Here is a 10,380-nt window from a genome sequence, read left to right on the forward strand (position 1 = left end):
CACAGAGGCAGCTTTCAGACGCGAGGCTCTTGCTACACTCATACAGCAGTGTTCTCGTTTTCCTGTTGGAAATGTGGGATGCCGGCTTCACCAGTCAGGCAGACATTCTATCTGTGGGACTCAAAGACAGGAACTTTCCTGGCCCAAAGTGATAGCAGCATGAATCATCAGTGAAAGATGATGCTTTGGTGGCTAGCTGTTTTCTGTCTCCACTGTTCCTGTGCAGCACCACTGAGCCCACTCGACAACATGGGGACATGGATATTGGTTTCTTACCCTGAGCCTAAGATTCTGAATTTGAAGCTATAAGCCCTCTTTCCATCTTATCTGGCTTGTGCCTCCCAGAGTTCCAAGCCTGTAAGCCGTTTCTCACTCAATGCACAGACACATACTTCGCCTCTGCATGCAATGTCTTTCCTCTTTACATGGTTATTTTTTTTTCCCTTCTGAGCTCACAGAACACCTCACCTTAGGGGCCTTTTCCCAACTAGTCAGGTTCTCTCTCTCTCTCTCTCTCTCTCTCTCTCTCTCTCTCTCTCTCTCTCTCACACACACACACACACACACACACACACACACACAAAAAATCCCCCCACACATTTACATTTTTACAAGTCTCATCACAAAAGAAATAGCAGTTGTATCTATTACCCATTTATCCAAAGGAGGAAATGAGGGTACAAAGGGACTCTGTGACGTGCTCATGTTAATCATGGATAGAGCCTTGTTTTCAGTGGCAGGCCCTATTTATGGAGATCTCACTGACAATGACAACTGGGGAGAAGGAGGTAGGAGCATGCAGATGAAAGATGCCCTGAGCAGTTGCAATCACTTTGTATTGTGTAAACCAAGGCCAGGATTAGAATCTTGGGTACTCACTCACACCACCACTTTGTCAGCAATAGACTCATGTGACGTCAAGACCAGAACAGTCCATCCAGGTGGCCCTGGGATCAGGAAAATGGTCCAAGGAAGGTTTTTGTCACCACCAAAGGACAGGAGTTCTTCCTTCTTGGTGACCAGAAAGAAAGATGTTTGAACCTAAATAAAAGAGATTTTTGGTCCCCAATAAATAAACCATTAACCTCACAGCCATTATAAATAAAGTGGAGCCAGCCATTCTCCCAAAGACTAATTCAGCATTTTATAAATCACTCAAGGACTTAAAGAAGACAGATATTTCTCAATTATACCTTCCCCAAAACAAAACTGATGAGATTAGATTGTACCTGAATGAATGTTTGCTGCACAAAGAGATTAGTTTCCCCTGTGGACACAATGGATCTCGTAGTCATGGAAATGAGGAAGCAGAATGAATCTTAGAGCTTGTAAGCAAGTCACCTGCATCTTTAGAGACTTGATTTTTTTTCATTAATATGTCCTTATTAGGCTCCCAAGAATGTAAAGGGGTGATGTTTGTGCATTTACCGTATGCACGGAAGCAAGTGTCCCAGGAGGGAGCGGGTACCACAGCTTCACTACAGCCACATCTTAGGGGCCCTGGGTGTCCTTCATGCTCCCCTGTCGGAGGGGAGGCTTGGGTACTTACCAACCCTTCATGTAAATTTGATCACTTGCCTGGGATGTAACATCAATGTTTGTTGACAACAACAGGGTCATGTCTGCCCCAACAGCACCTCCAATCTCAACCTCCCTCTCTCTAGAAGGCTAATTTAGACACTCCTGCTAATATTCAAAAAGTGCTAACAGGACCCCTAGGTCAGTCTTAGAACCTGGTGTACCCGCCAAAACAAGACCATCAACAGTAGTAGGCGATGTGTGCATTTGCTCTGTGTAGGTCCTACTTACCAAAGGTTTGTTTCTTAGGTTACTGAAGCCTGCAGGAAATGGGTTTCTATTGCTGGAACCTGGAATTCTTTCTATCCTGCAATCCATAGATTATTTGAGAACATCGAATTTCAAGATTCTTGCTCTGATATAGTGGGGATAGGAGCTAGAGGCAATAACACTCATAACAGAACATGCCAAGATGTTATTGTGTAGAAGAAGTGGAATAAGGGGACGCCAAAACTCAAGCAGCCAGTGTTGTCCTCCTAAGAGTTTCATTGTGTTAATAATCCGACTTACAGAGACCTGGAGCATCTTAGTGGACCCGTTTTTCATTTTGACAGTGGCTACAGGCTGAGAACTATTTGTGGCACATGAAGTGTTTCTTCATTTGTGTCAACCGTCCTAATAAGAGCTGGAAAAACCTCAGGCTGATGTCCATGGAAGGCCTCTCCCAGGGGCTCATTTGTCTCAAATAAGGTTGAGGCTCACACACTGAGGGTGAGGTTCTTTTGGAGTCCCTTTCTAATATTGTCACAGGTCACCTGACCCTTGATTCCCTAAGAATAAACACCAGTCCTATAGAGAAGAATGCCCCACAGCTGCCTGTGGCCTGGAAATAACTGGTGAAATTTATCAGGAGGGCCTATATAGCATCTTCTCCACCCACGGTCGGGCCAGTCCTCCAAGCAATGGAAATCTCCAACTCAGATTTGACGAACAATGATATTGGGATCCAGAGCATTTGTTGAAAGAAGTAGGATGCAAACTGGAGAGAACTGTATCCCAGAAGAGGCCCGGAAATTATTGTGCGTGCCAGTGTCCAGTAACCGCAGATTCCAAGACCAGGGTCTCCATGCTAATTTCAGTACCATCAGCTAGTGAAAAGAGAGAGAGAGAGAGAGAGAGAGAGAGAGAGAGAGAGAGAGAGAGAGAGAGAGAGACCATTCAGTTGTAACACCTGAGTCCCTCTCAGACCTTTGGCTTCACAGGGCTCGGGCAGTAAGAAAATATACACTGTCTTCCTGGAGGTCAGCCTGAGCTGCCTACCAGAACCACCAAATTCCGACTGTGAAGTTGTGAGTCCTCTGGTATAGCTGACTCTCTCAAGTTGGACACTGGTGGATATCTTTAAAAAGTGGTTATTATAGAAGAAGCCACATGAAGGAGCCGGTTGAATCTGGCCAACTTGAAGTTCAGTTTCCCAGAATGCCCACTTGTTTCAGATGACAGAAGCAAATGGCTCCAGTTTCTCCTGTGCTTGAGCAGCTCACACATCTGAAAAGATGCAAACTGACTCTTAATACCTCTCTCTGACAAGAAAGTGTCTTTTTAAGTTTCCTTAGGAGAAAACTTTAACATCTCCTTTACCTGCAAGAGTATGTGGTTGTGTTCTCACTGAGCAAGCTAAAGAGAATGGTGGTCAGTGTCCAGATCCAGAGCCAGAGCAAGGGGTGAATCTTTAGGGAGGGGTCACTGAACTTGTGATACATAGAAACCATAAGACCAGAAAATGGTGATTATTCTTAATAAAAAATAGCTTAAAAGTATATAAAAGGGTAAAGAAAAAGAAAATTAAATCATAGCAAGAACAAGACAGTAAAATGCTACTGAACTTAACTCAAGCTTTATGTACTAGACATACAGATATACACAGGTACACACGATTAAGGAATTAAAGCTTGGCTTGCTGAATCTTGGGTTGCTGTTACTATTGCTGCTGTTGCTGCTGTTGTTTTTATTGTTATAGCTGTTATTCCTGCTGTTGCTGATTTTCCTGTTATTGTTATTAGTATTGTTGTTGCTATTGCTGCTGTGGCTCTTCTTGCTGTTGCTGCTACTGCTGTTGCTGTTTTTATTGTTGCATTGTTGTTACTATTGATGTTGTTGATGGTCCTGTTATTGCTGTTGTTGTTACTGTTGTTGCTATTGCTGCTGTGGCTGTTGTTGCTGTGGTTATTGCTGCTGCTGTTGTAGCTGTTCTCCCTCTCTGTAGAAGAGAAAGGGTGAATTAACTGATGAACTGATGGCTATGTTTTCTTTTGCCTTTTCCATTTCAAGATTTCCATTTCAAAGGTCTAAACCTTTGCAGGCAATGGGAAATCAAAATGGAATGGAATAAGAGCACCTAGTTTGATTCTGTATGTTAAGCTGTAAAAGAAGGAAAGATTCTGGTATGGTGGAGTAGAGAGCTCTCTGTATACCTGTGAAGGACTAGAACGATCAGACACGAACTCAGGCTAACAGCCATCTGTGTCTCCCAGACTGATTTACATATACACGTACGGCCTTTCAAGCAGTTTCCTGGGTTCTAGAATGGGGAGTTAGATGAAGATCAATATGTTCTGAACTGGAAAGCTGACCTTTGTCCACTAGAAATGGAAATAAGAACCTGACATTTTCCAAAGCAGAGATTCCAAAATGGTCACACTATGCTCTCTTCCTTGCTTGTTTCCCTGTGTGCAAGGTCCCCAAAGATATAAAGAATAGCATACATCTGACTCAGTAAATAAAAATGATGTCTGAAAATACTAGAATTCAAATGTTATTGATTGTGGGGCCAATATTTTCATATTCATAGAAGGCACAGCATTGTATATAGCTAGCACAGGAAATGAAAGGGTGGAATCAATATGTGATTGATGCTAAACCTAGTTGTTTCATTAGGGCATCATGTAGGAATATGCTTCCTCAGGCAGTTAGATCAAATCACAACTTAGTCACTTACCCAACTTACCAACAAAACAATTATTGTAAAATACAAATTTAAATTTCCCAAGTTTGAGATTCTTCCTATATAGGACAAGAATATCGATGCCCACCTTAAAGTGTTACTGTAATGTCATTATAAGGTCAGTGTGGGAAAAGACTTTGTTTTTGGCTCGGTATCTGTCTCTAGCTAGGCACCTCCTCATATCCCTTTGCCCCACCCTCTCTTTAAAAAAAAATCAGTTTCAGGAAATAGTGGTGACGATGGTTCGCTTGAGCTGCACATAGATCATTGACATCAGACTGCTGAGGCTGGATTGATTTATTGCCTTCCGGTCAGCAAATAACAATTCTGGGCTATAGCACAGGTCTGTGAAGGACCCATGCTTTTACCGAGGACCCAGATCTTTCCTCTCTCAGTTTTCAAAGCAGCACTGTGATGTGGCAGTTAGCAAACTCATTTGACAGACATGGATCTGAGCCTGGGAAATACAAGTGTCTTCCCAAGAAACAGAAATTGGCCTGCAGTATTTCTGACTCAAGTGTAGCTCATCCCAGCGGCTTCTTTTTCTGGTTCCCAACACACTCCTTGAGGCCCATGTCTATGGAGGGATGTCAACAAACGTGTTTACCATAGAAGATAAGGTATCAGCTGGTGGCAAGCCTCGTGCCCAGCTCCTATGCTCCACTGAGCCGATGATACTCTTGTTCTGTGCTCCAGGGAAGTGGCCAATGCCTTGTTAATACATCAATAGTTGAAGTTAAGCCATCTCCACTACCTGTACATTTAATAATTTGGCTATTTTAATGGCTCTATTTATGGAGACCAACGTGTATCAGGAAAGTCACTTCTTCTAAGGCTCCAAGAGGGATTAATGGGACACAGATTGTTTATCTTTCCATTAGTGGAATCTATAAAGCTGAAAAGAAGGATTCTGTGATAAGAGGGATTTAACTGAGAGCCTATAAAAGCAACCCCCCCAACTTGTCTATCTCCATGCCAGCCCAGAGGAGGGATGTGAAGGGATGTGCAGCCCCAGGCAATCCTGCGCTGACAGGCTACAGAACCAGCAGATGGCTGTCCTTTCTGCTGTGAAATAAAAGATGCTCCCAAGTTATCGAGGAGAGGGCTAATGCTCCATTGCTCTTCGTGAGAAACAGACTCTTAAGGATAGTCCAGCCGGTGATGGACACCCTTAATACTCACTTGTCCTTCCCCAAGACAGGATAATCGTGCAGCATGCATGGCGGCCAGTGGTCATTTTAATCGTTACGTGACTTGTCAGCTAATCCTTAAAGTATATAAAGTTCAGTGAGATCCCAGGGAAAAAAGAATGAAGACACAGTTCTACTTTAAAACGTTGTAAGATACATGATGATTTTCCAACAGGTTTAAACATGACAATATTTAAGATTCTCTGTAATACTGGAAGGCTAGGGAATAATCTCTCTTTCCCTTTCTCTCTCTCTCTCCTTTTCTCTCTCTCTTTCCCTTTCTCTCTCTCTCTCCTTTTCTCTCTCTCTTTCCCTTTCTCTCTCTCTCCCTTTCTCTCTCTCTCTCTCTCTCTCTCTCTCATACACACACATACATACATACATACATACATACACACACACATGTACATACTTTATGCTTTGGTTTTTGTTTTTGAGATAGTGTCTTGTTTACATAGCTCCAGCTAGGCCTCAAACTCACAGAGATCCACCTGTCTCTGCTTCCTAAGATTAAAGGAGTGCACCACTACACCCTGTGCTTTATGCTATTTTGTTTTAAAATTTTTAGGAAACAGCATGTTAACTGTGCAATGAAATAATGATGGGGAAAACACAGCTGTATGCCTGAGTAGAAGGATATAATAATACACAACGTGATAATCATTAGAGTGGAGCATCCTCAGGAATCTGGTACAATTTGTCTAATTCTTCCCCTGAACAGCCCTCCGGGGAAAGGTGTTATTATTTCCACTTTCAAAATAAAAATAATATCTACTCCTGATTTACATGTGTCATTTCTTTTGAGAAGTTTCATTCTTTGCTTTCTGGTTCTTCTTTAAACTTTGAGACTTAATCATTCCCAAAATAAATGACTTTGCAGAGGCAGGATGTTCTTTGCTTCTGTGGATGACTGATAGAAACTCAGTGTTAACAAAACATTTTCGTCATATATCCTGAGAAATTATAAGTGCCCTAATATATGGCAGTTAAGAGAACGGTCTGACACAAAAGAAATATATCCAGAAATTGTGGTGCTTTTGCCAAACTTACAGGTGGACATGATTACAGAAAGTAGGAAGGACAAGTCAGGCACAAAACTAACATGGCTCTTGTCTCCCCCACACTTTAAGATTAACTATAAAAATTGAAGCTTTCACAGTTTTATCTGGAGCAAAAATCAGAGTAAAGAGAAGTGGATAAAGAATAGGCAAAAGGATAAAGAAGTAAAGAAGCAGGGAAATTTCCTAAATGCATGGGCAGTGTTTGTTTTTAAGTGACGTGCAGCATTTGTGCATAGTTGTGTCTACAGTGTGATATGCTGATATACGTACCCCGACTTTAAGAGGTGACAATAGGAGGATTCCAATGAGCTGCTGTTGGTTGACCAAAACTGCCATAATAAACTGCCACAAATTGATGCTTAAACAGAAGAAATTTATTCTCTGTGCATCAAGGTGTGAATTGGTTTGGTTCTCCCAATCAGTCCCTTGGCTTGTACATATAAATGTACTTGCAGTAAGGACTCACTGTGTAGCTCAGGTGTCCTCAAATTCTGACTCCTGCCTCTGCCTCTCAAAGGGTGAGCATCCGGACTGTGCCCCCATACCCAGACTCAATGTCTTTCTGACACATTGTCTCACATTGCTGATCAAAGGCATTATCTTTCAATAAGATGGCATTCTAGGGATGGGGGGTTAGGGCTTTGAAGCATTGATTGGGAGGGAGGAGTAGAGTGTAACCCATTTCAGATGCTTTTATTTAAAAAGCAGTTTGTGCTTTCAGAAGAGGCTACTAAAAACATGTTCTCACTCCTACAGTATGAACCTGGGAGATCAACAATGCTTTTTCACTCCTAGAATTTTCTGTCAATCCACTAGACTCAAGTTCTTCTCTTGTGCATTCCCCAAAGGTGATTCTGTACATTTAAGGGTGCATTCTCCTAACAGTTTGTTTATTGGCTACCTCCCAAAGTGTCAAAGACAAGGTAATAACTGTAGCCATGTGCTCATGGGAGAGCGGTTCATCACTTTCTCGCTAATCCTGTATGGTCAGGAGAAACCCAAGCAATCTGGCTTTCCAAGTTTTGTGATACCCACTCTCTGCTCCAAGCTGGAGTGTGTTTAAGGGGGGTTCCCACACTTTTTTGTCCTAGATGGCTTTACCCTAGACTATGTCACAAAGAGTAGAGGCATTTGCTTGATGTTGGCATTCTTGTACCATACAATCAGCTAGAGAGCCCGCCAACCCCACCTGCTGTCAACCACAGTAGTTGGAACAAAGTAAAATTAATTCCGGGTGATGCTGGAGAAAGTAAACAAAATATTCAAGAAAAGCTTCTTTTAAAAAATTGTCCCCAAATCCATGAACATGTATTTTTTTATCACTCTGAGAAAAGTGACACTGACTACCGTAATTTGAAAACACATGAATAGGGGTTATTTTTACTTAATATGTATTATATTTACACTAATCTTATGCCACCTATATGAACTATTTCTTATGGTGTTGTTATTAACTTCCTGGCCCTTTTAACTAGCAAGCCTCCTGCATTTATATGTACGTTCAAATATGATTTAACTGGTGTACTTGTAATTTACACACATATATTATATAATTTCATAGTGATGTAAAATCAGCAGAAATTCATGTACTCATCCCTTCAGTTGGCAGCTGCTTAGTCATCTAAGTGATGGAGATTGTACCAAATGCCAGGGATACGAAATAGTTATCTAAGTGATGGAAATGATAACCAAATACTAGAGAGACAAAATGTATAAAGGGCTCACGTCAAATGGCGAAGAGAGGACACTGAATAGGCCTAATTTTAGATAAGGCAGCAGCTTTCAAAGTTGAATATGTACTCAATTCACACGCAGGGTTTATTCAAACCCACATTTCTTGTCACATTCAATGAGTTGAGAATTTGCATTTCTAGTACATTCCAAAGTGCCATTGCTCAGTGAACTCACCAAGAACCGTTCATCCAAAGTTCTGAGTATGTAGAACCATGGCAGCCAGAAGAGGGGTGAGAGGCATTTTAACTGATGGGTGGAGGGGAACAATGGAGGAGTAAGCATATGAGGCACACTCTCGGCTCTAAAGCCAGAGAATGTGACGATGGTTTCAAAATGCCGATAATACTAATAGGCTAAGACAGGGTTGGAAATAATTAAAGGAGGTGAATCTAGAGTGGAAGAAAGGTCCCAGAGCTGTACTTGGGAGCCTTGACTGAATGCCGCACCATAGAAGTCACGCGACTATCAATCTTCAATTAGACTTTAAGCTCAAAGCGAAGAACCCTCGTAGAACTTTGTCCAAACTTCCAGAAAGCCTTCTCTCTCAGCTTTCCATGTTGGCAAGAAATCTTTTTCATTGTCCCAGTGGCAAATCCTACTGGGAGGTAATGTGAACGGCATGGAGGGTGTATTGATTGTGTGAGCTTTTACCCTTGACCACCTAGCCACAGGGAAATGGTTTCGGAATACCACAACCAATAATTGCTTCATGATGGCTGACTTTTAGAAAGCCCTAAGCTTCAGTGACCTCTGATGGCCTCCTGTCACTCAGAGGAGCATGACAACCGTCTAGAAGGAGATGAAGAAAATGGAAGAAAGTCCTAGAAGCTGGGTCTTAATAAAATATATTTTGCTTTATTTTCTTTTCTAGGGGAAGATGACGATGACGATGAATGTGGGGAGGAGAAGCTGCCCTCCTGTTTTGATTACGTGATGCACTTTCTCACAGTGTTCTGGAAGGTTCTGTTTGCCTTCGTGCCCCCTACAGAATACTGGAATGGCTGGGCCTGCTTCATCGTCTCCATCCTCATGATTGGCCTCCTGACAGCCTTCATCGGAGATCTGGCTTCCCACTTTGGCTGCACCATTGGACTGAAAGACTCCGTGACTGCAGTTGTGTTTGTCGCTCTTGGAACCTCAGTGCCAGGTAAAGGATGATTTGTGGAGCTCCCCAAAACTAAAACACACACACACACACACACACACACACACCTTTGAGTTCATTTCATGTTGGCCAGCTATTCGTGGGCATGGGGCATGACCTGGAGTGTGGATGATATACCCAGTGACACTCCTTTGGAAAAAAAAAAAACCTGGTTTTTCATTTCCCAGCAGGTATCAGTTCCAAATAAGTTCTTGGATAGGGTTGGAGCTTTGTGTCATCTTCCCCTTCCTCAGTACTGGAATTTTGTCTGGTTGGAACCTGTGCAGGTCTTGTGTGTGCTGGCACAGTCTCCATGAGTTCACCTGTGTATCAGTCCTGTTCTGTCTGGGAGACCCTTTTCTTTGGCATCAACCACCACCTCTGGCTCCTATAATCATTCTACCTTCTCTTCTACATAGATACCTGCACCTTGCAAAGAAGGATTTGATCAATTTAGTGCTCAGTGTTCAAAAGTCTCTCACTCACTCAATCGCTCACTTCGCATTGTCCAGTCTTAAATCACTTTTTTTAATCTTCATCTATGACAGGAAGGTTCTCTGAGAGGGCTGGAGCAATGCTCAGCTCTTTGGGTATAGGAATAAGACAATGTTGTGCTAAATTCAAGAAGTCTTTGTTTTTTACTGCTGAGTAATACTCTAATGTGTATATATTCCATACTTTCTTCATCCATTCTTCCATTGAAGGGCATCTAGGTTGTTTCCAGGTTCT

The 10,380-nt window shown here is 42.3% G+C and overlaps 1 protein-coding gene across 11 annotated transcripts in view; it reads left to right on the forward strand.

Moving 5' to 3' along the window:
- Slc8a1 (solute carrier family 8 member A1) overlaps positions 1–10,380 on the forward strand; it is a 299,892-nt gene that overhangs the window by 261,194 nt on the left and 28,318 nt on the right. For all 11 annotated transcript variants that reach the window (XM_026785858.1, XM_013351349.2, XM_013351351.2 and 8 more), the window contains one exon: positions 9,379–9,654. In XM_026785858.1, the coding sequence (XP_026641659.1) occupies positions 9,379–9,654 (276 nt within the window). The remainder of the gene's footprint in view (positions 1–9,378; positions 9,655–10,380) is intronic.

The sequence above is a fragment of the Microtus ochrogaster genome, linkage group LG3 (assembly GCF_000317375.1).
Source record: "Microtus ochrogaster isolate Prairie Vole_2 linkage group LG3, MicOch1.0, whole genome shotgun sequence".
Classification (NCBI taxonomy): domain Eukaryota; kingdom Metazoa; phylum Chordata; class Mammalia; order Rodentia; family Cricetidae; genus Microtus; species Microtus ochrogaster.